Genomic DNA, 27,249 nt, shown 5'->3' with positions numbered 1-27,249 from the left:
TCTGAGTGTCACGGTCAGGAAGAAATAATAAAGCCTCTGATCATGTGCAGAGGGTATTCCTTTCACACTGAGCAGTCAGCCATACACTTCAGGGTCTGGCAACAAAAGGTCCAGGCAAGCTGGAGCCCCTGCATTCCTCTCTCCTGTTCCAGCCAAGGAAAACGTACTCCTTACCCCAAACACAGGGTCTGTGAAACTCACAAGGGACGCAGTTTTACTTGTTTTAGAAATATAGATTCTGCATTCTCTGATGGTCACAGCAGATCACGCAAATCAAAAGCCTGAATATCAGCACAACAAACTTAACAACAGAATCAATTTCCATCAATCACAAGAGAAGGACCTTCTCCAAACATCACTTCTATAAATCAGAGGCCTGAAGCATGCAGGATCCCATCAGAGCCGCACATTTCTGGGGACAGAGCGGGCTACCAGCAGCCAAGCCCTCAGCAGGTAGGCTTAACAAACAGACTCCCCCCCCACCCCCACCCCCCGGCTAAATGACAAGAATCCTGCTCAGTGCAGAACACGAGAGTCGCGTCTTCTCATGGGTGGAGCCCCAGACATCCAGGGACAGACCCATAGCTGCCATAGAGGCTATGAATCCTGAGTTCGGCCAAACAGTAAGATGGGGAGGGGGAAGGGGGGGGTCCAGCATCAGGCCAGAAACCAACCACCTCTCTTAGCTGAGCCAGGGTGCCCTGGGGACGACTCAGTAGGTAGTGTTTGAGCAGGATCCCTAACCTGGCCCTGGATCCCCGAACAAGGAACAGAGAGTCAGATGTGGCAACTGTCTGCAGTGGGGGCCTGCGGGAGGAGAAAGACCCCTGGAGGACGACTGCCCCCTCCCTTCCCATCCCAGCTAACCCCGGATGATGCAGAGCCTCAGGCCAGGACAGCCAGAGGCGGCTGGGAGAAAACTGGCTGCTTGAGTGTCAACCGTGCTTCTGCGCTTGCTACAAGCACAATGTCCTTGTGGGTTGGGGCACTTGTTGACTGAGGGAGTCACCTGGTACAGCCTGACGCTCTTTGGCCCTAGGGAGGCGCTGCAGGCCCCAGCAGGAAGCCGAGTTCCTCAGAGGTGAGACAAGGGGAGGAGAGAGCAGCCGGCGGTGCCCCCCAACACAGAGTGCAAACAGGGGGAGTTAAATGTGGGAGCTTCCGGGGAGCATGACAGGGAGCAAGGGAAGAGCCCAGAGGTAAAACCTCCTTTGAACAAGAAGGGCGGGGTCAAGCTGCTGTGGGGCTTCAGCCCTGGGGGAGGAAGATGGGCTACGCCGGAGGCACTTTCCTGGAGCAGGTGTCTACAGAGCTCCGGGCAGGGGCCCTTTCTGCCTGGCCCTGAAGCCTTTACACAACTCTAGCCGTGTTGGCGTGGGAGTGCCAGCAGCGGGGGGGGGGGGGGCTGCCCAATGTTTGGCGAAGCGCCCCATGTAAGATTACCTGCCCACGGGAGAGAAACTGTCACCTGTGCTCGAGGCGTGGAGCTCTTGGCTGGCACAGAGCAGGCCCCTTCCCGCCCGCCCCAGAGCACCTCCAGCATTCCCGTGGCAGGCCCAGCCCCAGGGACGCCTCAGAACAGGGGGGAGGGTGTCTGTCGCACCCCAGCCTCCTGGCAGCAGTCCGGCTCTTCCCCTCGCCCCTCAAGACTACACTGTAAGTCATGCAAATCTGTTTCTTACACGGTCTTTACATTTGGCTTTATTCCGATTTTTGATATTAACCATTTGTGGTGTGCCGCCCAATCGGCTCCTGGTCGTGTTTTAGCAGAGGATGGAGTTTCTCTGCATCTTCCGTTTCCGATCATATAATCTATTTGATTCCCGCATTGGCCACCCAGTGATATCTATTCAGTTGGCATATGTTTGCTATGAACTAACGGATGGCTTCACATAATTCTGCGTTGTTCTCTGGCTTCACTTCACAATCTTAGTCCAAATTCTCTGACAGCGTTTGATTCTACTTTGTTTCCTACTTTTCCATTCCAGTCATCTATGATTATCAGTGAATCTAATTTAGGTTGTTGTTGTTGTTATTAATTTATTTGTAATAGTCCACCTTTCTCAATAAGATCCAAGGTGGATTATACAGTGCAAGTGAAAATACAAGATAACCAACGGCTAGGACACTCAGTGAGCAAAGTGCAATAATGAACCACTGTTAGGACATTCAGTGAAAGATACAACAGGGGATGGAGGCAGAAGCAAGGAGATAAAATCTCCCTGACACCAAGCACAACTCATTTACACGGCATCTTTAGCAACACGGAAACTCTGTAGTAGGCGATGTCTGCATTAGCAGACAGTACCCAACAGAGTAGCGTATAGTCCCTGTCCCTACAAATGCATCTTTCTGAGCTATTTCTTATGACACAGCCCTATAATCTGGGTAGAAAGCCCTCCTGAATACTTCAGTCTTGCATAGTTTGCGGAAAGCCAGGAGAGTGGGCGCTTCCTTGACCTCCTCAGGCAAACCGTTCTATAAGGTGGGGGCTACCACAGAGAAAGCCCATGTGCGGGGCAGCTGTTGATTTTGCCCAATGCAGGGTGGTATCTGGAGAAGGCCCTGTTCGGGTGAGCAAAGCTGCAGTGGCATGACATAGGAGGAGAGATGATTGCACAGGTATGAGGGGCCAAGGCCACGAAGGGCTTTGAATGTGGTAGTCAGGACCTTGAATGGAGCCCCGTAAGTGATGGGCAGCCAATGGAGTGACTGCAGAATGAGAGTGATAGGCACGCTCTGTCTAGCTCCTGAGAGTCAACAAGATGCAGCATTCTGCACCAACTGAAGTCTCTGAGTTGACTCTGAGGGGAGACCTACACAGAGTGCATTACAGCAGTCTAGTCTCGAGGTCACCACAGCATGGATCCAGGGGGCCAGATCGGGCGTGTCAGGTTAGGGGGCCATCTTCTGAGCTAGTCTGGGTTGTGAGAGACCCTTGTTTGCAGCTGTGTTTACTTGCTTCTCTAGCAGCAGCGCCGGATCTAGTACAACCCCATGGCTCTTAACTTCATCAGTGAGGGTCGATTTAACCCCATCAAAGGTCGGAAGCACAACCTTCAAGATCTCTGCTTCTCCAACCAGCATCCCTTCCGTCTTGCCTGGGTTCAATGCCAATGTTTGCTCTTAGCCAGTTGACAACAGTTGTCCCCTTAGCGACTCGGTACTTCTACTACATCACCAGAAGATTTAGATATCGAGGTACAGAGCCGGGTGTCGTCGGCATATTCATGGCGTCCAATCCCGTAGCTACTAGTGAGTTCTTCTAAAGCGAGGGCCCCCAACCTCTGTGCCCGCTGACACTTTTCCTGGTGCCCCTCCTCCAGTGTTTCTAGAAAGTGGGTGTGGCCAGGTGGGGCTTTTGCCAAGCAAAGCTTCTGACAGGCCACTGGAGGTTTGGTCGGCTGTGCAGATTTTTAAAAACGTTGCTTCGGCAGAAGCTGCTTCCACAGCCCAAAGGTCTTCACTGTGAGACTGCAGGCAAAGGAGATGAAACTCAAGACCAGACGGCCCACGAGTCAGCAGCCTGGGAAACAGCTCCTGTGCCAGCTGCACCTGTGCACGAGACACCTCCGCCCACCTGCCACGTGGCGCTGCCCACTCGGCTCATTATTCCCACAACACTAACACAGACCCAGACTGCGCGTGCAGTCCCCAGCAGCCAGAAAGCAACACCTGCAGGCTGCTGGAGGAAGGAGAAATCTGGGGTGCTGCTGCTGGCCTGGAGGGAGTGCTCCTGGGGCCAAGCCGGGGCTGCAGCTGTCAGTGGCCAGGACGGGGGCAGGGCTCCTCTGGAACCCCCACAGCTCTTTACTGGAGCAAGCATTCCCCCCCCCCCCGCCCCATGCTCCCATACCTGTTCAGCTGCTTCTGCAGCAGGTCAAGGCGGCTCTCCAGCTCACAGCGATGGCGCCGGCTCCCGGTGCTGCTGACCAGGGGGATGTTGAGGGCCGTATGGGCAGGAACGGTGCAGCGGGGCAGCTCCTGGTACTGGTGCTCCCGGCTTTCGCCCCAGAAGCTGAAGATGTTGGACATGCCAGAGAAGGCCCCTGCAGGGTGGAGGAGAGGGAGTCAGCACCCCAGCTAGGCATCCGCTCTGCTTCTGTCCTAGGGGAAGCTTTTTGGCTAGAGAAAGAGGCCGCTCCTTGGGACCACACTTGGAAACCATTGCCACTGGATGACCTCATGCCTACCAGCACAGGTGGCTTTTTAAAAACGGGGTCATGGGAACAGTTGCCAGTCTTGGTTCAGAATTTCATGGAAGGCGACCGCTCTGTCGGCTAGACGCAGGGACACACTGAATAAGAACTCAAGAAGCCCAGGACGGCCTTGGGGGGAGCCAGGGAGCTTCAGGTCACGAGAGCCTCCAGTAGGTCAGGAATGGTCTCATTCCCATCAAGAGATGGAGGTGTGCCCCGGGGCCCAAAAGCAAAGAGTGCCTGAGCAGGGCAAGAATGTAAGATGTTTCAACAACATGGTGTATTGGTAACCAGGCACATGAGAAACTTGTGAGTACTGTTTTGGATATAGTGTGTTATGATTTAAAATACCTAATCCTTAAAAGATAGTTAGTCATACGTGTGCACCCAACCAGGCTATGGTTCTGAAAGCTGATAAAGAGGTGAGTCAGAATGGATTATCAGCTTCTCGGCAGAAGTGCCTTGTGGACCTCCTTACTTTTGAGTAAGAAGTTTTGGGGACTCGAGACATTTGGCTCTCATCCTCACATGACCTATGTAAAATTAATGGAAGGTCTTTTAAGTTACTCAATAACAAAGATGTTACTAGTTATATTTTAATAAAAAATAAAACGGAGGAAAAGATTTTCTAAGAGTATTGACTTGTGTGCTATAGTCCCCACGAACTCAATGTATAGGAGATTAATTGTGTGATACTGGAAGGCTAATGGGAGCTTCTCAGGAGCACTCTCACATCTAAATCAGCCTGATGAGGTCTCCCAGGAAAATATCACCCCAAAAGAAAGGTCTATCGAGGGTTATGAGCCACGGGACCGAAGCACGGAACCTCCGTGTCCGCCTGCCGGGAACCTGGCACTACACGGTGCAGCAGAGGCCCCCTTCTCCATCTTTCTTTGCTTGTAGCCAGCCCTGGGGCACCTGAGCTGGACGGGCTCACCCGCACATTACGAAGACGCGGCCTACCACCTGTCTCCGCTCTGCTCATCAGCCAGGTGTTCCCTGGGCGTTCCAAGCTCCGAACTTCACTCCTGGGCAGAAGTGGGCCTGATCCCATGCAGGGCTCCGGGGGGGGGGGGGGGGAGGGTGCACAGCCTTTCCGCTGTGCTGCTCTCCTGACTGGCAACGTCCTAGAGGGACTACGGTTTACCCCGCTGAGGAAACTTGTGTGTGCTGATATGCCACCACGGGCTTGGTTTTAAATCACAAAAAATCCTGAGTGTTGTGAGGTCCTTCTCTGAACTTCTGTGAAAGTTCACCAGATGGTCAGGATGAGTTCAACAAGCGCCGCTTTCATCTTTAACAGCCAGTTAGTGGAAGAAACAGAAGATTTGTTGACTTCTTAAGTGTGAGTTAAATTAGCTTTTTAATATTGCTACAGAAAATTAATGAACATTAGCAGATATAATTCAGTGCACCTGGGTTGCTTATCTGATAATCATTTTGGGGACTAATCATTTTATTTACAGGACGATCACATGTTACAATTATAAAGATTTATTTTAATTTGCAGGCATCGCTTTCTCTATAAAGAGTGCCAAGCAGAGAGTTGACGAAGCTTCTTAAGGGAAGATCTCGGTGAGGCCTTTCTCTTCTTCTCGCGCCTGTCTGCATATGCAGGCCTTGTTTATGTTTAAATGCTGCATCTTATGGTTGCTACCTACGTTTTAAATTGTTTTAAAATTTTTGATGTAAATCCGCTCTGAGCCCGCTTGTGTTGAGAGCGGACTATAAATTAAATAAATAAATAAATAAATAAATAATAAATATGGGCTTCAAAAAAATTCACAGCATTCGAAGACAGATGAAGCCTGATTCACTTTACACCTCACGTATTCGGTTGAGTTTGAGAAATATTAAGAGATCTGATTTTCCTTGCATGCATTTTATCAATATCTAGAGGATCAATTAGCGTTTGTATGTATCTTTTAAGTTCTTGCTTAATAAAAAGAGTTAGGACTCATTTCAATAAAATTCATGAACTCCCTGAAAGTCTCTACTTGGTTTGCTTGTAAAAGATCAAACCACGGGACCCCTTTGACAATTACTGCACTATGGAGGGAAATCTCCCTCTCGGCGGGTTCTCTCTCTCTCTCGAGCCTATGAGGTCTCTGCTGCCAGTTAGCTCAGAGAACAATTCTCACAGTCAATTGCTACAGACCCCTTAATTGGATGGGAACTAAAGACACTCAATAGGCTACAGGCCCATCACCTACTCCAGGGTCAAATGGTGGCCCCCCAGGGCCCTTTCAGGCCAGGAACACAATGCGGCTGGGGGGCCTTACGCTCCCTGTCCCCTCCACACATCACAGTCTGGAGTCCCAAGCACAGACGTCCCAGACCAGGTCTGTCAACAAGCCAGTCACACACTAGGGCTTTGTAACGTGTGAACTGGCCCTCGATGACTCAGCCAGGGCCTTTTCTAGGAGCGGGCCCCTAGAGGAGGAGGAGGGCAGGAAATGTGGCCTCCCCATGCGTGAGGGAGGGCTGATGGGGGGTGTACAACTCCAACACAGCAGAATCCGAAATAAAATCCAACACCAACAAAGCATGACTGAAAACAGTCCAGCAAGAAAAATGGAAGCTGGAAAGAGCTTTCGATGTGAAGCTCCACAGGGCAAATAAAGCTGCCTCACTCTCACTCCAGGCTCAGACCCACCACACTCTTCCTAGAAAGCCACAAGGTCACTCACCTGAGCACACGTGCCGTGGGGGCCCTCTGTGCATCCGTTCCGTGGCTTCTGGCCCGGGACAGAAACAAGGAACTCCCCTGAGCAGGCACTCGAGCACAAACCACCCCGCGTCCCGTTTAGCCCTCCTCTGATTCCTGCGAAGGCCTCAACCAGGCAGTAGCTGGAACGTGTGGTACATGTCCGTGCTCCCCCGGCCCTCTCTTCTCCCTCCCAAGCTCCGGCTGGGGGCAAGTGGGATTCTGGCCGGCTGACCCGCTGGGCCTCTGAAGCAGGCTATGATGCACCTACCTGAAAGTGGGTTGCACGTGTCGCTGACTCTGGGCTCGGTGGGCGCAGGGGAAGGGGGCTCCCCAGCAGGGCAGAACGGTGAGAGTTCTGTGGCGTTTGAGGCCGGCATGGGGGTCTCCTCCTCATCACTGGAGGGGGGACTGGAGGCTGCTGAGCTGCTGAGGCAGGGGTCCCATCCGGGTGGCCCACGGGGGGTGCCTTGGCAGTTCCGGCCCACCGACAGAGCCCTCGGCGGGGCTTTCAGCTCCCCTGCATCCGCCTCGTCTGTGCAGGAGACAGAGAAAAACCCCGGCTGAATCCAGGGCAGATGCTGGGGCCCGCGGGAATAACACCCTCCCTCCCTCCCACCCACAACTACCACAGCCAGGGGCCCAGAAATCCCCAAAAGGGAGAGGCGAGGGAGCCGCTCAACTGCACGAAGGGAGGAAAGGAGAATTGTGCCACAGGAGGAGCCTTGCCAGAACGTGTGGGGGGCAAGGAGAAGTCTGGCTGCCTCTATGCAGGGCTCCCGGCCACCAGCAGGAACTCCGCCTGCTCATTCATGTTCACCAAATATCTATGGGGTGGGGGGGGGGGAAGAGGGGCTAGGTGCTGGGCAGAAACAAAGCTCCTGCCCTGGGGGGGCTTGTCAGTGGTGGCCCCTGCCCTGCGGCAGGAGCCCGGTCCCCTTCCCAGTTGACTGGGGAAACAGCCCAGGAGGGCCCACGCAGCACCTCTTCCCGGGTGGGGGTTTCATGAGACACCTCAGCCCTCCTCTGGCCCTTGGACTCTTTTTGGAGGGTGGCTTTTTCATGCTGAGGACAAGATGCAGGAGATAAACGGAGCGGCTCCCGGGAGTTTCTGTTTTTCCTTCTGTGCAGCAGTGGAGGGGAAGGGGGGGGGCCTTCAAATTCAAATGGAGGAGGAGCGGGGAGGGGTGCCCGCACGCATGCTTTCCTGACCCAAGCACAATCCACTGCTCCGCTCTGCTTCCATGCTAATCAAATTCAAAGTTCAAAAGATGCCCCCCCCACCCACCCCCCCGCATCTAAAACAATCACTTTGAATTTCAAAAGGGCAAGATCTGAGTCCAGGAGCACCTTCAAGACCAGCAAGATTTCCAGGGAAGGAGCTCCCGAGAGTCACAGCTCCCGTCACCAGATCCAAGTAGGAACGGAGGCACCTGAGCCCTTACATCCCGGTCAGAAGGGCGGCGGCGGCGGGGGGGGGGGGGACAAAGGGACCAGTGCAAAGTGCAAGTCGGCTCGATTAGAGCAGGGGAGGAATTCGTTTGCCGAATTTTTGAATGAACTCAATTCCCGCAATCTCACACTGTAATCTCTGTTTGAGGAATGCCAATCCTAGGTCAGCCCTGGAATGTGCTGGAAGATTAAAATGTTCTCCCACTAGTTTCTGAGTGTTGTGATTTTTAACATCAGAATTATGTCTTTATTTTTTTGTGTAGGGACTGGCCTGTTTGTCCAGTGAAGAGTGTGCAATTGTTGTCGTGGTTTGGTTTGGCCCTATCCTGTAGCCATCCCTGGGGATCATTCCGGCTTTGTTTGTCTGTTTCCTTACTACATCAGGCGGGTATTGTAATTCCAGAAATGTCTGTTGTAGACCCCGCAGGTGAGACCCTCGGTCAGAGGGACTGGAGGGGATGCTGCCGTAGCGTGAGGCTTGGCTGCAGAAGATGACTGTTTGGTGTGTTTATGATGGTGACTGAAGGCACATAGATATGTTTCGTTATCAGTAGGTTTCCGGTATAAGGTTGTCTTTATATTTCTATCGTATATCTGTATTGTGGTATCTAGGAAATGTACTTCTGGTGTAGACTGATTCTTGGTCAAGTTGAGAGTGGTGTGGAAGTTGCTGAAGGCCTGGTGAAATTCCTCCCGGGCTTCTCTCCCATGTGTCCAGATGATAAAAATGTTATCAATAAATTTATTTGTGGGGGATGTTGATGTATAGAGACTCAACATCCATTGCTGCCAAAATAGTGTTTCCTGGAAGACTGTCAATAGATTGTCCTTTTTTCAGAAAGACTGGTGTTGCACTCACAACTGGGGACACTGACGGCACTGACGGTCTGAGAACGGAGTATGTGTACCCAGACACCCCAACCGTGACGGTGTCTATGCCTGAGACAAGATGATGTCCAGGGGTGCTGGGCTTATGTGTCTCGGGCAGAAGACAGAAAGTGCCCACTCACGGTTCCTGTGGTGAGTCCATATAGATTTGTTCCTGTATGTGCCTGGGTAATTTCTTTATAATCCTGTATAGTTGTGTTTTTTTGTATTCCTGAGAGGGTCCAAGGAGAGCTGTTTGTAGAAAGTAGTATTGGGTAATTGTCTTTCAGCCTCCTGAATTTAGCCTGATTTGTCCAGGATGAGAATTGCTCCTCTTTTGTCCACTTCTATAATCATGGCAGCACCCAGACATCAACATTACGGAAGCTGAAAAGGAGGAGCAGTTCCCACCCTGGACAAATCAGGCTGCAACCAGCCTCTGCAGTGGCCACAAACGGGGGCAGCTGCAGAAGGGGTTTAGGCGCTCCGTGGAGGAGAGGTCTATCTACGGCTATCTATGACTGAAGGGAGCTGCCCTATACAGAGACCTAGGGCTCATCAGGAAAAGGCCTTCCTCTGTTTTTCTTTTAAGGTGTTGATAAAAGCGAGAGGAGACCAATGTCAAAGGCTGAAAGTGAATCGTGGCTGAAGGGCTAGCCCCACCCCCCACCCTTCCCCCACATGGTCTGGGGGCAGGCCAAGGCTGCTCAGCCCCTAACTGTGCACAGTGTGGGTGGAAGGAAAAGGCTGGAGAGCCAGTCTGGTGTCGTGGTTAAGAGCAGCAGGACTCTAATCTGGAGAACCGGGTTTGATTCCCCACTCCTCCACTTGAAGCCAGCTGGGTGACCCTGGATCAATCACAGCTCTTCCAGAGCTCTCTCAGCCCCACCCACCTCACAGGGTGATTGTCGTGGGGATAATAATGACATACTTTGTAAACCTGGGCTAGGGCCCTGCCCCCTCACCTTTCTCAGTGCGTCGGCGGAAGGACAGTTTGCGTCGACGCAGCCGGTTGAAGCCGCCATTTATCTCGTTGCTGTCAGGGGAGCCAGGGATCATGTTAGTCTGCAGGCACAAGCGAAGCTCATTAGCTGGGGGGCGAATGTTCCCTGGAGCAGAGGAGGACGAGTGCCTGGGAGCGGCACGTGGCTGGCTCCGCGTCGTCTGCCCCGTGCAGCTGAGAGGCTCGGGGGGCTCCCGGTCCACCTCCTCCGCCCGGAGCTGCTCTACAGGCCGCCGAAGGGGCCCCTGGACCCCTGGGGGGAACGGGACTCACATCTCGCAGGTTGAAGGTGATCTCCAGGTTGGACCAGAAGTGGTCGGAGAACTCGGGGTACATGTCCAGGACCTCCAGCAGGTCCTCCCGGTGGATCTTGTGCAAGTCGCAGTAGGTCAGGGCCCGGACGTCCGCGTTGGATTTGCCAGGCCGGGCGTACAGGTTGAGCGGCTCCCCAAAGATGTCGTTTTTCCCTGGAGGGGGGAGAGGAGGGGGCAAAATGCATCCCGCCTGCGTGCTGACTCCCCGTTGCTCGTTCCTCCGGGTGGGTCCTCCATCAGTCTCGATCAGCGCAAGCCAGCCATGGGGCGGGGAGGGCTCCACACAGGGCCCCGTTCAGGCCCCCTCCTCTCTGCTCACGCACTCGCGGAGGTATTTATGTCCCACCTTTCCCGGCACTCCCTGCTGCAGGGCCCTGCGGCCTCCGGGGCTCTGCTTCTCCATCTAAGCTCATCAGCCACTGCCCTGATGTTTCCTTTTTATCCCCTCTTTCCTCCACATGAGCTACCCCCAACCCTGTGAGGTAGGCCAGGTGGCCAAGGGGAGCTTCCCAGATGGGTGGGGATGCGAATCCAGGTCTCAGTGGGCCTCCATTGCTGTGCCGCGCGGCCTCTCTGTGCTGCAGTGACGCCTGCTCAGAGCCCGTCATTCCTGGCACCATCAGGCGGGGGCTGCCCTGGGTGCCAAGCTTACTCCCGTGGGCTGCCTCCACGGAAAATACCTGACAGACCTGGAGGCCTGCGACTGCCCACACCATGCAGGCAAACCGGGCGAGAGTGAGCGAGAGGGTCTGTGCCCTGGGCTCAAAGCGGGGTCAGCGTTTGAGGCCATGCCAGTACCCGCCCCCCCCAGCGGAGCAGCAGGCCGGAAGGACAACCTTGATGGGTGTGTGTGTGTGTGTGTGTGAATTTTACAGACAGACAAGGACACATCAAGATGGAGGGCAGAGGTGACCTGTGGGCTTTGTGCCATGGGTCCTCTCTCTCTCTGCCCCTTGGCAGGCGGGCCTTTGCGCCTCCTTTCTAGCAGACCTTCTGTGTCTCTGACTCCCCCCCCCATCACCACCTCCCCCCTCACCAGGCCTTGCTGGATGAGGGGGCCATGAGTGGCCCCGTTTTCTCCCAATAAAGCACCTGTGCAGAAAAGAGGGCACCTGGGGCCAGGGGCACTGTGACGGACAGGAGAAGCAGGTGGTGGAGGAGGGAACAGGCAGGCATACCTCCCCGTTTCATGCACTCGGGATGCTGCTGGATCTTTGGAGAAATTATTGTTATTCCTGGAAGTCCTTGATATGGGCTGCAGGTTTTCTGGGAAGACTCAGGCCTGCCTTTCAAGGAGCAGCAACATCGGCAGCTCAGAGCCACGGCAGGATACGAGTCCAGTGGCACTTCAGAGACCAACAGGATTTTTAGCGTGTAAGCTTCTGAGAGTCAGAGCTCCCTTCTTCAGACTTACACTCTGAAAATCCTGCTGGTCTCTCAGGAGCCACTGGACTCGTATCCTGCTGTTCTACTGCAGACCAACACGGTTAGCCACCTAAACTGTCCTCAGAGACGTGCTGGCTTCAAAGACCCCAGAAGAGAAATGGGAAGAGACCAAGAAATCTCCCGGGAAGGATGGCTCAGTTCCAGCAGGGCAGGGCTGAAGGGCTCCTTTCAGAAGATCCTCTGAAGGACACCTCCCTCACACCAACTAGAGGGCAGTTCAGCGGTTTGAATCAACAGGTCTGGTAGGATTTGGGCGGCATCTAAGCCTCCTGCAAAACCTGTTTGCCAACAAGGGACAGAGGGACAAAAGAAAGACCGGAAGTGAAGCCTCTATCCAACAGGCTAGCAGAACCCATCACTGAAAGCAGTGGAAGAGAAAATCCTCAGGGGGGCTGCCACATTTTGGTCCCCCCCACGGGAGACTGGAGAAGGTACAAGACAGGGCAACTAAAATTACGACTGACGTGGCGTTGGGGAGACTGCCTTCTTTGGAAAGGAAGGCTTATGCATGTTATTTTGAAAACGGCACACCGAGGTGTTGTGGTAGGGTTGGGGGGGGGAGCTGGGGGGAAGCCTGAGGGAAAGCCACACCGGCACTTCCAGGAGCCCTGGACACTCCCGAGGGATAGTCGCAAGACAGCCAAGGTGGCCACTGAGGGGGCGATCGAGATCAGGGAAATGACAGAGACCAACCAACAGAAAGACGAGTTGAAACGGGAGGTCTATCAGGATAAAAGGGTGCCTTGCAGGGCCAGAGGTCAGGGTCTGCCCAGCCCAGCATTTTGCCCCAAAGAGATGTTTGCCAGGTGCCTGGAGGTGGGGACGGCAGACCCCACACCACGGGCGAGCGACAGGATACGTCGGAAGACCCCTGCTCTCCAAGAAGGGGCAGGCACTCAGTCCTGCACTCTCTGTGCTGCCCTTACCTAGGATGGCCACCACCACGTCGCCACGCAGGATCTCGATGGAGCCTCGGGAGATGAAATACAGGGCTGTGAGCACATCGCCAGCGTGCACCAATGTGTCCCCGGGGGGAGCGTGGGTGGTCTTGAACTTCATGGCCAGGGCCCGCAGGCAGCCCTTGGAGGCCCCCTTGAAAGGTCTGCAGTTCTGGAGTAGGCTGCGGTTGAGGTGCAGGCAGATGTCGGCTTGCAGGCACTCTGGGAAGCCCTTCAGCACCTGCAGGGGGGAGGAAGCGGGGAGGGGCTGGGGCTAAGCAGCCACCTTCACCTCCGCTTGGGAAAGAAGAGGGCCTCACTGATCAGGAGGGGCTGCCTTGGAGCGCAGCCTGTGGGTGGGGGAGTTGCAAGTGCTCAGAGCGAATGTGGAGGGCCCCCCACACTTGCGCCCCACCGAGACCACCAAGGGGACCCCTAAAGAGAGACCCAGACTCACTCACGGGCACCTCCACCACAGCAGAGCCAGGACCTCCCTGTGGGGCTGGGTGGGGCAACAAGCCTGCTTCCTACTCACAGCGTTCATGTCGATGCCGTTGGTGTAGGACCAAGCGTGCTGGAAATACTCCTCCAAGCGCTGCCGCAGCGGGTTGGGGATCTGGTGGAAGCGGATGAACTCACGCACACGCAACATCTGGGTGTGATAGCGGGCTGTCCCTGAGTAGAGCCGCTGGATGATTGCGGAGACGTTTCCGAAGATGCTGGCGTACATCAGTGCTGGGAGCAGAGAGGGAGGAAAGAGGATTTCGTCTTCCTCCATGGCCAGCGAGACCCTGCCTGGCCTCAAGGCATTGCTGCAAACAGGGGCTGTGGAAGGCCTTAGTGCATGAGCACATGCAATGCATACGCTCGTGGCTCTGCCCATGCTCTGTGAAGATCTCCCATAGCAACCTATCAAATGCGCTTCTTGAGGCTAACACCCATGTGCAAAATCAGGACACTGAAAGCATGCACAGCAGCGTTCTTCAGGTCTGGCCAGCACCAGCGGAACTTCTTGCCACTGGATGTCAGACCTCAGTGAAAGCTCGTGCTTGGGCATATGTTAGGTGGTCCTCACGCTCCTGTTAGAAAGTCTGGTGTTTGGCTGCACATGGACAGGACTAAGAGAACGTCCACCCATTCTTAAGTCACGGGTTCCGCTCCTGACATCTCCCACCAAAAGGTTTCCTTGTTGGACTGGGGCCTACGCTTTTGATCAAATGGGCCAGTGGTTCTCACCACTTTGTCTACTGTAAGCCTAGCTCTACGCCCAAGGCGCCACCCTGAAGGACCTGGGTGCGCAGAGGCGGGACCTCTGCCTCCCCGCATGGCTCCCGGTCCCCACCCCCCACACTCACAGCCAATGAGCATGACGCAGATGGAAAAGATCTTTTCCGGGTTGGTGTTGGGGGAGACGTTCCCGAAGCCGACGCTGGTGAGACTGCTGAAGGTGAAGTAGAGAGCGGTGACGTACTTGTCCTTGATGGAGGGCCCATGGTGGGGGTTGGTTTCGTTGAAGGGCTTGCCAATCTGGCCGCCCAGAGAATGGAGCCAGCCGATGGTCTCCCCTTCCACGTTCCCGATGGCGTACCAGATGCAGGCCAGCCAATGGGCAATCAGCGCAAAGGTGCACATCAGCAGGAAGAGAACTGCCGCCCCGTACTCCGAGTAGCGGTCCAGCTTGCGGGCCACACGCACCAGTCGCAAGAGCCTCGCCGTCTTCAGCAGCCCAATCAGGGTGGTGGTCTGTGGAGAGCGGGTGGAGTCAGTGGGCCTCATGATGCGCCCCCCCCCCAGCCACAGAACCAGGAGGCCACGGCACCCAAAATGAGCCAAAGAGAGAACTGCCCCTGTTCCCCCTCGCCTCCTTCACTGCCACGGGCCAAATGTTCTCCCTGGCTCCAGTGGAATGGACCCCCCCCCCACCCCAGAAGGCACCCTGAAGGCAACTTCATCGAAGGCAACTTTCCCTGCTAGCGGTCAGCCATGGCCTGAAAACGGGAAGGCAGTGTGAAGGGAAGAGATTCTGTGACACTGACCCAATCTGCTCCCACCAGTGCCAATTGTGGCACTAGAAACAAGGGTCTCCATGGGCCAGGATGCCATTTGAGCTCCAGCCCCTCTCATGTCCAAAATTAACTCCCACCTCTGGAGGAACATCTGGCTTGTGTGGGAAGGGTTTCCTGGGTGCCAGCTGTTTCAAAATGGGCAGCCTCCCCTGTCACAGCCAAAATTCCCCCCCAGCGCAAGAACGCTGGCATTCAAATCCCAAGAGCTGTTTTGTGGCAAGGACGGCCTCGACCTGCTCCCTGGGGACAGACCCAGCTGGCCTGCCCAGGGGCATCAGGCACCCAGCGAGAGGCGGTTGGCCCCTCCAGGACTAACCCTACTTCCCCAGACTCCTTCTGCAGCCACGGTCCAAGCCGCTTCCCAGTCCTGCCAGTCCCGCCCAGGCACTGGAGGACCAAGACCCCGCCCACCGGCACATGCCAGACAAGCCCTCCACCCGCAGCAGGCCCATTTCCTTCCCCTGCAGCTCCCCCCTCCCTTCTTCCTAGTCAAGTATCTGCCAGGCGGGAAGGGGCCGGTTAGCACTCCTTGGGGCGCAAAGGTCCCAGCCCCCCACCCAAACGAAAAGCTGCTCAGCCTAGCCTCCTGGAAGCCCCACGGCTGGAGCTCCCCGGGGCCTCACCCTGGGAAGGGGAGGAGGTCAAAGGCCTCTTTCCTTCAGCCCCACCTGCTCCTGCCTGGCCTGTTCCAACCATTTTCCTGAAAGACAGAAATCCCATAGCTGGGTCTCTCCTCACCAGTTCATATCCATCCTGAGAAATTCTCTCTCTCTCCATCTCTGCCTATCAACAAGCCTCAACCGAAGACCAAAATGGCGGCTTGCCCTTCAGAGAAACTGCACCACCTATGGTTTTTTGTCAATGTCTTCACCTAACCAATCAGAATGTGTGCAAGCAGGGCTTTTTTCCAGGGGGAACATGGTGGAACAGAGTTCCGGCACCTCTTGAAAATGGTCACATGGCCGGTGGCCCCGCCCCCTGATCTCCAGACAGAGGGGAGTTGAGATCACCCTTCATGCCGCTCAGCAGTGCGGAGGGCAATCTAAACTCCCCTCTGTCTGGAGATCAGGGGGCGGGGCCACCGGCCATGTGACCATTTTCATCGAGAGCGATTTAAACTTTTAACCCCCCCTTCCAGCTGACCCAAAGTGACGTCATTGTGCGGTCCTGAGTTCCACCACCTCTTTTCCCAGAAAAAAAGCCCCGTGTGCAAGCATTCCACGACATCAGAGAAGCTTACCAATGGTGGTGGGGGCATGCATTGCCGACGCTGGACAAATGTACCTATGCATGAGAAAGGGGGGGGGCCTACCTCCTCTGATCCAGAGCCAAAAATCAGCAGATCAAAGGGGATGGCAGCAACCATGTCGATCAGGAACCAGCCCTTGAAGTAGTGGATGGCAATCTTGGCCGGGTGGCTGACCACTTCCTCGTTGGAATTGACGTAGGTGGTGCGGAAGTTGATCAAGATGTCGATGATGAACATGATGTCTACAATGAGGTCCACCACGTTGAGGGGGCTGCAAGAGTAGCCGCAGGCCCGCCGCTGCACCTCGTCTCCATCGTTGAGCAGGAAAGCTGCTGAGTAGGGCGTGAAGATGGCTGTATAAATCACCAGCAGCAGAATCAGCCAATCCCAGACCGCCTTGAAGGGGCTGTAATGGAGAATCGTCCATTTGTGGATGCGAGGGGCCTGGAGTTTGTATTCTGGAAGGACGTCAGCACCCAGCGAGAGCACCTGCCGGCAAGGAGAGGAAGCAACTGCAGAAATCAGCCCCTGCATGGCACCGGGGGGGGGGGCCGGCAGAGCCGCTCTCAGCCCCTGGAGGCACCTCCTCAAAACCCGGAACAGGGGAGCTAGGGCTGAACTCCTCCTCCGCTTTCCCTAGACTCTTCCAAGGCCAGATCTGCAGGAGTGCTTCCCGGAGGGCCAGCCGGGAAGGGGAACCCTTAAAGGCACTTGGGTGCAACCCCCCTGCTCAGTGCTGGAAAACCGGCAGGAGAGCCTCCGAAGCAGACGGCTGCCCAGCACGACGCAGTGCATAGACAGGACTTCAGAGACCCAGGTTCAAAGCCCCGCTTGTGCCATGAAGCTCTCTGGGCAGCCGGAAGTCAGTCACTCTCCCTCCATCTGCCCTACCTCACAGGGTGGTTGTGAGGATAAAATGGGGGAGGGTGGAGAACTAAATATGCTGCTCGGAGCTCCTTGGAGGAAAGGCACGATAAAAATCAAGACAGCAAAATGCAGCATTTGCAACAACAACTTTTCTGCCCTCCCTAAACCTCAGAAATCGTTCCTTCCCGTCTTGCTGTCCTCCGTTCTTGCAGGAGAACGCTACAGACCCGCCCCTGGTGCTGCAGAAAGGCTATAATTGCGCCTGCCAGGATACCTACGTGATTGGCTCCCTCGGGGGAAGCGGGGGCCCTTCACTCACAACACCAGCTCCGTCAACAACTGTATCCTGCCGTCACACTAAGCTTCAAGGTAATTCCAGTTCTGTACCACAAAAAGAGGCCTGGAAATTCAGTGGAACCAACTAAGTGAAATGCAACTGCTGAATCTGCTGTTCGGTCGTATCTACCAAGTTTACTTAAATCCAAACTAGACGTGACAGCCACCATTTGAACACGCTTTAGAAATGTTGTGAGGGCCTGACCCTGACCGGAGGGGCGGAGCAGTGGGCTGTGCTGCTCTGCCCCCCCCCCCGCTGTGCCTTTCCAGCTGCAGGACGTGCATGCGGCCACTGCAGCATTCGAAGATGGGGGACACCTCAGGCTGCCGTGCTGCAGGCCTGATCAGGATCTGGCGCTTGCTGCATTTTTTACTCACTTTCAAATTGCAACACCGGCCCTGCGGTGGACACGAAGACTCTCTCATGACTCTTGAGTCCGTTTGTGTGTTTGCTCCTCAACAGAATTTGCCGGTATTTGCTTAATTATGAACACAGCCTTTGAGAGTGAGCTATATCTTCGGGACCGCCTCTCCCTGTACGTTCCCCCGAGATCGCTCCGATCAGCGAATAAATATTTACTTGTGGTCCCCGGCCCTAAGGAAGCCCGCCTCGCTTCAACCAGGGCCAGGGCTTTTTCAGTCCTGGCCCCAGCCTGGTGGAACGCTCTGTCAATGGAAACCCGGGCCCAGCGGGACATATTATCGTTCCGCAGGGCCTGTAAGACAGAGCTGTTCCGCCAGGCATTTGGTGATTGAAGGGGGCGGTGCCATGTCAGCCTCCCACCTTTGGGGTGGGGAAGGTTCTCCCCACCACTGCACCTTGTTAATTTGTTTTATTATTTGTATATTGATTTTAGTTTTTGTTTTTATCAATTTTAACTGTTCACCGCCCAGAGCCCCTGGGATGGGCGGTATATAAATTGAATAAATAAATAAATAAAATAAAATATGATCATTGGCAAGTACCTTACAAAACCCTGCCTTAAAACATATTCCATGCATTCCAAAATAAAAGAGATATTTTACAGGAGCTTTTTTCAATGATCTACCAAATTTCCGAAGGAAACATTGGGAAAAGTTCTTGGAAAAAAGCAGAAAAACAGCCCATTTCTTCCAGGCCTCCACATCTCTAAGTCCAAATATTTAATGTTTTCCAGATCTCCTTTGCCCACTTCTTGGAAGGAGTCGGAGCAGCTGGCGAGGCAGCACTTCCTGTGGCGGAAGCCCCACCGAGGACCGCTCAGGAGGACCTTTCCTGCCCCTGCCGGCTTCGGCGTTCTGTCTTCACAGCAGGCTCCGTCCCGTCCCCCAGAACCGGCCCGGGCTGACTGGCCAGCTGGGCTCCTTTTCAAAGATCAACCTGGCCCTGGCCCCTGTGGCCGTCAGCCGCCCCCCCACTCCCCCCGGTTCGGCTGCTGGCTCTGAACCAACTGCCGGGATTCTGCCCTCAAGCAAGCCCAGAGGCTGACCAGCCACTCGGAGCCCCTGGAGGGCCACGGGCGGAGGGGGGGCACCTCAGCTTACAAAGGGGAGGAGAGAGACATTTGCCTTCCACAGGGGGATTGCAGAAGCCAAGGGAGGCTTTTCTTTTGGCCTTCTTAGTTAGGATTTTGGAATCAGAGGAGGGCAGGAAACTTGTTTAAGGAAGTAAACAAGCACCCCGTGAAAGGCCCGTTCAAAACCTAACTTTTCTAGTACTGTTTCTGAGGCCAAGTTCTCTGAAAGTTTAAAAGAGCGGCCCAGTCCTTGGCTAGAAGCCTGTCAGCCTGTCAGCCGTGGCAAAGAGGTTACCAATGAAGGAGGCTGAAGTTGGCCCCCAGTTCCTGATTCGCAGTTCCTGATTAACAAAGCTAAACACAAATATTAGGGGAAACCGAAAAGCTCTGCACCCCAAAATAAAGTTTGTGGGGGCACATATCATATACCTCCATATTCAGCAGACTCTGCCCTCTAAGTGGACCTAAACGGGGTCATCCGAAAAAGCCGAGTTTTTGAGTTAACCGCTTAAAAGTAGGGTGCCCCTGGAACAAATCAATAAGCAGAAGGGGGGACAGCTGAAGTGGAAAAAACACCTCAGGATCACCCCAAATCACACAGCCCTGAACTCCAGGGACTGTCCCTTACAAGAGGACATGTGCTGGTGCTGATCCAAGCACAGGTTCTGGAGCTAAGACCTCCTATTTGGCCTGCCTCCCAGAAGCTTGTATTGGGAATTGCTATGAATAAGGAATTGGGAAAGATAAAATCCCTTTGCGCCCCAAAACAATCTTTGGATCGCCCAAATCACACAGCCCTGAACTCCAAAGACTGTGTCCTACAAAAGGACATGTGCTGGTGCTGATCCAGTCACTGGTCCTGGAGCTAAGACCTCCTATTTTATCTTTCCCAATTCCTTCTTCACAGCTATTCCCAAGACATGGTTCTGGGAGGCAGGCCAAATAGGAGGTTTTAGCTCCAGAACCAGTGTTTGGATCAGTACCAGCACGTCTTCTTGTAGGGGACAGTCTCTGGAGTTCAGGGCTGTGTGATTTGGGGTGATCCATGGATTGTTTGGGGGTGCAGAGGGCGTTTATTCACAGCCATTCCCACTACAAGCTTCCGGGAGGCAGGCCACAGAGTAAACCAGACCGTAGCTAGGCTGAGCCGCGAGGCTGATGGGCTCCTTAGCAGAGGACATGGAGGCGTGTGATTTTACCTCTGGTCGATGTATTGTTGAAGGCTTTCACGGCCGGAGAACAATGGTTGTTGTGGGTTTTCCGGACTGTATTGCTGTGACACTGAGAGATCTCTGTCTTTTGGTGCTACACCTCTGAAGATGCCAGTCACAGCTGCTGGCGAAACGTCAGGAACTACAATGCCAAGACCACGGCAATACAGCCCGGAAAACCCACAACAACCATTACCTCTGGTCCTTCAGAGAAGGCACCTCAGCCCAGAAGGGATCCAAAGGAACCTCTCCGTTTCTACTGGGGGAAAGCAGGTCATTACAGTTTCCTTCCCAGGCCTCCCTTGCAAGGCCTCCTTCCCCAGGGGCACTGGACAGGTACTTGGGAGGGGCTGTTTCTGGAACCCTTGAAAGCAGGCAGTTAACTGGCGGGGGGGGGGGGGACAGGAGGGCCTCAGGGACAGGTCCCATTCCCAACTACTTATGACCAAAGCTGGTTAAACTTCCTTGTCCTCTTAGAGCCGAAACAGACGAGACGAGTTCCCTCAATTCAACCTGGGTTGAATTGCCTCAAGGTTTGACGGGAAATGTAGGCATTTCTCCTTCCCGTCGCTCAGAGGAGGAGGGGGGAGGAGGAGGGCTCCTCTCGCCCGGCCGCCGCCGTTCCCAAGCGCGAGGGGCTCGAGGAGCCTGGAAAGTGGCGGGGGGATGCTCTTAGGCTGGGGTGCGGTGGTGGCGGCGCTCTTGCTGCTGCTGCTCACCGCCGCCGCCGCCTCTCTTGCTGCTGGAGAAGGAAGCCGAGAGGAAGGAGGACGAGAGGAAGAGGCTGGGGCGGGGGGTGGCTGCAGCAAGAGCGCCGCCGCCACCGCGCCCCAGCCTAAGAGCATCCCCCCGCCACTTTCCAGGCTCCTCGAGTCCCTCGCGCTTGGGAACGGCGGCGGCCGGGCGAGAGGAGCCCTCCTTCTCTGAGCGACGGGAAGGAGAAATGCCTACATTTCCCGTCAAACCTTGAGGCAATTCAACCCAAGTTGAACTGAGGGAGCTCGTCTCGTCTGTTTCGGCTCTTAGGCAAGGAAAAATGGGGGGCATGCAGGGACTTTCCAGGGGGCATCTTATTTGCCTTCACCTACTGTGTCCTCCCCCCCCACCGCCTCTCCCCTTTTCCTGCTTCCTTCTCGCCATCCCATCCTCCAGCCAACCTACCTTTATCCCCCCCCCCGCCATGTTCAGCTTTCGCCCCTTCCCCTTTCTGGCAGCCTCGGCTGGGAAACCTCTGGCTGAGCAGAAGAGTGTCGGGTGCTGGACCTGAACCCGGCCATGCTGTGGGCTACTCACAAGGACTTGCAGGGGGCACCTCATTTCCTCCTGTATCCCTCCCCTCACACTGTTTCCTCTTTTCCGCCTCCTGGCAGCCCCGTATCCTTCCCCCTTTCCCTGTTTCTTTCTCCCCCCTCACCCTCCTGCCCCACCCCCACCCCCATCTTCAACTATGTTTATTATCTACTTCATTTATATTCTGCCATTCTCCACTATGGGGACCCAAAGCCGATGAGATAATTCTCTTCCATTTCATTTTTCACAACTCTGTGGGGTAGGTGAGGCTGAGAATGCACGGCAGGCCCCAGCTTCCAAGGAAGACTCCCCAGTTGAGCAAGGATTTGATCCTGTGCCTGACACTTTAACCACTGCTTAACGCTGGCTTTTCTAGGGTAGCTGCTGTCGAACAACAGCAAGCCACTGGGCCTGGGTGAGCTACGCAAGAGGGGTGCCCAGCGGCTGCTGCTGGGCATGTCCCTGGTGAGCCCTTCCTCAAAGGACCAAACAGCCCTAGAAGGGCCCTGCCGTCCCCCCCCCCCACACCTTTTACTGATTGAAACAAAGTCTTGAATGCAGGTAATGTTTTTGTGGTTGCCTAGCAATGGATAGTTGGAAGGAACAATTTGAGATATGCAGATGACACCACGTTACTGGCAGAAAATAGTGAAGACTTGAAACGACTACTGATGAAGGTTAAAGGAGAAAGCGCCAAAGCAGGATTACGGCTGAACATCAAGAAGACAAAAGTAATTACTACTGAGGAATTACACAATTTAGAAGTTGACAATGAGGAAACAGAAATTGTTCAAGATTTTCTGCTCCTTGGCTCAATCATCAACCAACAGGGAGACTGCAATGAAGAAATCAGAAGAAGACAGAGACTCAGAAAAGCAGCTGTGAGGGAACTAGATAAAATCCTTAAAGATAAAGACCTCTCTCTGGGAACCAAGACCAGGACAATCCAAACCAGGGTATTCCCCGTTACTATATACGGATGTGAAAGTTGGACAGTGAAGAAAGCCGACAGGAAGAAAATTCATTCATTCGAAATGTGGTGCTGGAGGAGAGTTCTGCGGATACCACGGACAGCCAAAAAGACAAATAAGCAGGTACTAGATCAAGTCAAGCCTGAATTCTCCCTAGAAGCTAAAATGACAAAACTGAGGCTATCGTATACTGGTCACGTCATGAGAAGATTCTCTGGAAAAGTCAATAATGCTGGGGAAAGTGGAAGGCAGTAAGAAAAGAGAAGAGAAAGACCTAAAACGAGATGGCTGGACTCAGTGAAAGAAGGCACGCCCTCCAGTTTGCTGGATCTGAGCAAGTCTGTTAATGACAGGACATTTTGGAGGCCTTTCATCCATAGAGTTGCGGAGGCGACTTGACGGCACATAACACACACCAATGGCTATAGAGAGTGTTTATTTCTTAAAGCTACTGGTGCTGCTTCTATTATTATTTTGTGAGGGGATTATTTATGTTATTTATTGTCTGCCTTTCTCACCGAGACTCAAGGTGAATTATGCAGCGTACGATCAATGGCTGGGACATCCAATAAACACAAAAGGGTAAAGGTTGCAGAAATTTTAAAGCAAGCCGAAATCTGATACAGAGATGAAAACGATGCTGGATCAAAATGTAAGCTGTACCCTGCAGTACAGCCCAATTACCGGTACAAGAAAGCTCTCCCGGATCACTCCGTTTCTCATAGTTTGCAGAGAGCCGGGAGGGAGGGAGTTTTCCTGAGCTCTTCAGGCAGGCCATTTCATAAGGTGGGGGCCACCACAGGGAAAGCCATTGTGTGAGTAGCTGCCCATGCTGCCCACTTGCAGTGCGGCACCTGCCCAAGGCCCTGTTCAGGCGACCAAAGCTGCTGTGATGGAGCACAGGGAGAGAGGAGGGCTTGCAGCCATGAGGGGCCGAGGCCATGAAGGGCTTTGTGTGTGATGGTCAAAATCTTGGACTGAAGCCGCTCATGGGAAGCCGGCCGAGTGACAGGAGAATGGGAGTGATATGCGTGCTTCCCCTGGCTCCCGAGGAGCTTCAGTATCGTCTTTAGATTTTGGATTTTCAATGAACCTGGCGCTTTTCTCAGGTTTGTAGAAAGGTGTGGCTTGTTCATGCGCCTGATCTCTAGATTTAAGTATTCACAGATGGGTCCATGTTGAGAATTCGGTATGTTCATGATGAAGAGCCAATTCCTCTTCCCTGGCACATTTCCCTTCCAGTCCCAGCAAATGCCCCTGACCTGGGCCGTTTCCAGACGGCTTACCTTCTGCCACTCCATGCCGCAACGTCACGGCTCGTGCCGGAGAAAACGCAAAATAGCGCGTTTTCTCACGCGAGTTTTGCGCAACATAGCGCAAAACTCGCACGAGAAAATGCGATATTTCGCGTTCGCCACAGCACGAGTCGCGGCGTTGCGGCATGGAGCGGCAGAAGGTAAGCCGTCTGGAAACGGCCCCGTTTCTGCCACAAGGTAGTCCTCCTCAGCACCACATGAAAGCACCCCCAAAGTGACCGATCACCCCATAGAAAAACCGCCCCATCCGCATCAACAACAGTCATCACACAGCAGCCGCGTTCCCCTTTCCTGCTGTAGGATTTTATCCACGAGTGTTTAATCTGCACTAAATTCCTTTGCCAGGTTCTGCATTCAGAGTTTAAAAAAAAATCAGAAACCCCTCTTAGATCACCAAGATCCTCCAAGAGGGGAGAAAATACCACCTTCCCCCAAGCTAACTTCTTGGGGAGCACTTTGAGGCTGACCCCCTCGCGAGGACAGGCCTCCGGCAGCTTTCCAACCCAGGCAAAGGCCCGTTTCTAAGGTGCTCCAGTGGAACCTGCAGGCGGGGATTATTCTTTGGGATGAATGTCCCTGGAGGAAAGGGGTGGGCGGGAAGGAGTACAGTGGACCCTGAAAGGGGCTTGCAGGCGGGGCCTACACTCTCGTTCCCCATGAAAGAGACGCCGTTCAACAGGGGCTGGTGCTCAGCCCTGCTCCCCTGGTCAGGCAACACAGACGCCCTGCACAGGGGTGCCCTTGTGCCCAGGCAGCTGCTCCTTGTCTGTCCACACCCCACCCATGCCGGCAAACCAATCAAGGGAGCAGCTGCTATGCGGCCGAGCATGAGGGCACCACTCCGGGCACAAGTCATCCCTGGGCACAGGCTGCTCCTGTCCCTTCGACCAGCTGCACTGGGCTTCAGCTCAGGCATCTTGCCCCCTATCTTTTGACCCATGACCTAACGACAGTGATCCACACAATGGTCTCCTCCAGACTGGACTAATGTAACTCACTCCATGCAGGGCTTCCCTTGGGTCTGACCCTGAAATTGCAGCAGGTCCAGAATGCTGCTGCGCATGTCCTGGGGTATGGGGTACCCCATACAGGGCACACGTAACTCCAACCTTGCAGCAGCTACACTGGCTCCCCATGGAGTTCCAGATCAGGTTCAAGGTGTTGGTTTTAACCTATAAAGCCCTAAACAGACTGGGGCCAGCATACCTGAGGGGCCACCTCTTCCCCTCAGGGTTGCTGAGATGGGCAGGTAAACACCTACTGGTGGTCCCTGGCCTCAGGGAGGCTCAACAGGCCTCGACCAGGGCCAGGGCGTTTTCGGTCCTGGCCCCGACCTGGTGGAACTCTCTGTTGGAAGACACTCAGGCCCACCAAGATCTTCAATCCTTTCGGCGGGCCTGCAAGCCGGAGATGTCCCGCCAGGCATATGGCTGAGGCCAACATTAAATCCATCAGTCTCCCTGCTTGTCTCCTACCTGGGTGGGGGAGCTCTATGGCCACCTGCCCCCCTCCACGCAGGAGCAGCCACAAGATATTGATCCACACCTTCACCCTTTCTATATATGGTGAGCAGGTGAATTACTTAAAATTCTTGTGTTGTGTTGTGAATTCTGTGATTTTATTGTAGTCCTGGAATTTATTTATTTTTATTGTAACTCGCCCTGAGCCCGCTTGCGGGGAGAGCGGGCTATAAACCAAATAATAATAATAATGATGATGATGATGATGATGATGATGCCGCAGAAGAAGGGGAGTAAAAGAGGATTCCCTCCAAGGCACTTGACTGATCAAGGCAAGGGGGGAGGAGGAAGGGGGGCCTGCAAGGCCGAGCCCTGGACACAGGACTCGGCGCGCCTCTTCAACATGTTTTCAGGGATGACACCAGAACAACAGCGAGGGCCTCGGCAGGTGCAAATGCAGTAACCACAATTGGGATTAGAGTTGACAACTCAGGTTTGAGAAGTTCCAGGGGATTTGGGGACAGAGCCTGGGGAGGGCAGAATTTGGGGTGGGCAAGGAGTACAGCAGGGACGCTGCCACAGAGCTTGCCCTCCAAAGCTCCAGGGGGGCTGATCTCTGTCACCAGGAGATCAGCTGTAACTCTGGGAGAACGCCGTGCCCCACCTGGAGGTTGGCAACCAACACATCTGGGTACGGCTCCCACAGTGACCTGGCTCTTGCGGAAAGTCAGCCGCGCAAGTCACCACCACCTCCCGAGTAGCTGCTTTAGCTGCATCTTTTGCCCAAACTGTCCGTGGCGATCAGGGGGAAGTGGTTCTGGAAGCCTCCCTGAGACAAGCTGTGCTTTGCCCGACTCCTCAGGGCCATTCCCTGAGGAATCAGAGCCAGTCCCACAGGGCTGGGCTTATGGAGAAGAGACTGCCAGCCGAGATGCCCCAGCACCCGGGGCCCCAGAAATGACGCCTCTCCCTGGACCGGGGAGGTGGTGGCGGCGGCGGCGGCGGCAGGGGGAGGTCTTGCTCCTCTTCACCCACCTCAGCCTTTCCTTCTGGTCGCTCCAGAGGGGAGGCGCCACAGCCCGGACTCCCTCTCTGGCTCTTCTGGACCAAGGCCCGGCCAAGAGCCTGGGAGGGAGCGGCAGAGATCCCCCCCCGCCTGAGTGGCACCCCCTCCCCACAGCTGCCACCCTCCCGCAGAGCCAGGAGGATTGAGATGTCCTGCACGCTGGGATGGGCACAGGATTATAAATAGAAGATGGGGGGAGTGGATGGCGTGGGGCATGCAGCAAGGGCCATTCTACTTCCCTGGCACAGGGAATGACCTGGGGCAGCTGGCTGGAGGGCCAAGATGCCAACCTCAAATCACAGTCCCCTCTGGAGAGAAGCTCACACCTCCCTAAGGCAACCCAAGACCCTGCCCGCCTGTCCTCCAAAGCCCCTCCTCACATACCAGAGCCTCCAACCTCAGCAAGCCCCCAATCCCCTCCCTGTCTACAGGGGTTTCCTTACTGCAGACGGAGCTGCGCAGTTTGGCCTGCCTGCTGCTCACACGCCTCAGGACAGGGGCAGAGAACTGGGGCGAGCAGAAAGCCACCCCCCCCCCCCCGGGGCCCAGCCTCCTACCAATTCCCATGACAAATGCATGCAGCACACCCGCAGCCAGACTGGCACCTGCACATGAAAGGCACCAACAGAACCGGCACCCCGGACAAAGCCCCAACGCGTACCCTGAATGGCGAGGGAGGCACTGGGAACGGGTCTAGCTGCCAAGGCCCTTCCCGCTACCCATGGCTCCAAGGGAGACGGTATGTGCGCCGCCAGACCCTGGAACTGCACAGGAGCTCTCGTTCCCCACATCGGCAGACTGGGCTTGCTTCTGCGGAGAGTTCCGAGGGCCGTAGCCGCAGGGCACTGGCCAGCTGACCTGGGAATCCACCCCCAGCCGTTCGCTGACATCATCACAGCTGCAAGGCCTCCCTCCAAAGCGCAGTCCTGGCAATGCCCAGCTTTCTCCGCCCACGGGCACAGCTGGCCTGCCACATGACAGAGGAGGTGCTGGGC

General features: G+C 54.8%; 1 protein-coding gene across 1 annotated transcript in view; it reads right to left on the bottom strand.

The window, feature by feature from the left end:
• KCNH2 (potassium voltage-gated channel subfamily H member 2) overlaps nt 1-27,249 on the bottom strand; it is a 73,855-nt gene that overhangs the window by 4,563 nt on the left and 42,043 nt on the right. The window contains exons 6-13 of the mRNA XM_054991636.1: nt 16,305-16,730; nt 14,282-14,669; nt 13,462-13,661; nt 12,915-13,167; nt 10,502-10,695; nt 10,191-10,290; nt 7,178-7,441; nt 3,857-4,049 (exon numbers count right to left, since the gene is read on the bottom strand). Coding sequence (XP_054847611.1) covers nt 3,857-4,049; nt 7,178-7,441; nt 10,191-10,290; nt 10,502-10,695; nt 12,915-13,167; nt 13,462-13,661; nt 14,282-14,669; nt 16,305-16,730 — 2,018 coding nt within the window. The remainder of the gene's footprint in view (nt 1-3,856; nt 4,050-7,177; nt 7,442-10,190; nt 10,291-10,501; nt 10,696-12,914; nt 13,168-13,461; nt 13,662-14,281; nt 14,670-16,304; nt 16,731-27,249) is intronic.

The sequence above is a fragment of the Eublepharis macularius genome, chromosome 11 (assembly GCF_028583425.1).
Source record: "Eublepharis macularius isolate TG4126 chromosome 11, MPM_Emac_v1.0, whole genome shotgun sequence".
Taxonomy (NCBI): Eukaryota; Metazoa; Chordata; class Lepidosauria; order Squamata; family Eublepharidae; genus Eublepharis; species Eublepharis macularius.
Note: the sequence above shows the minus strand (reverse complement) of the source record. Positions and strands in the feature narration are given on the sequence as shown.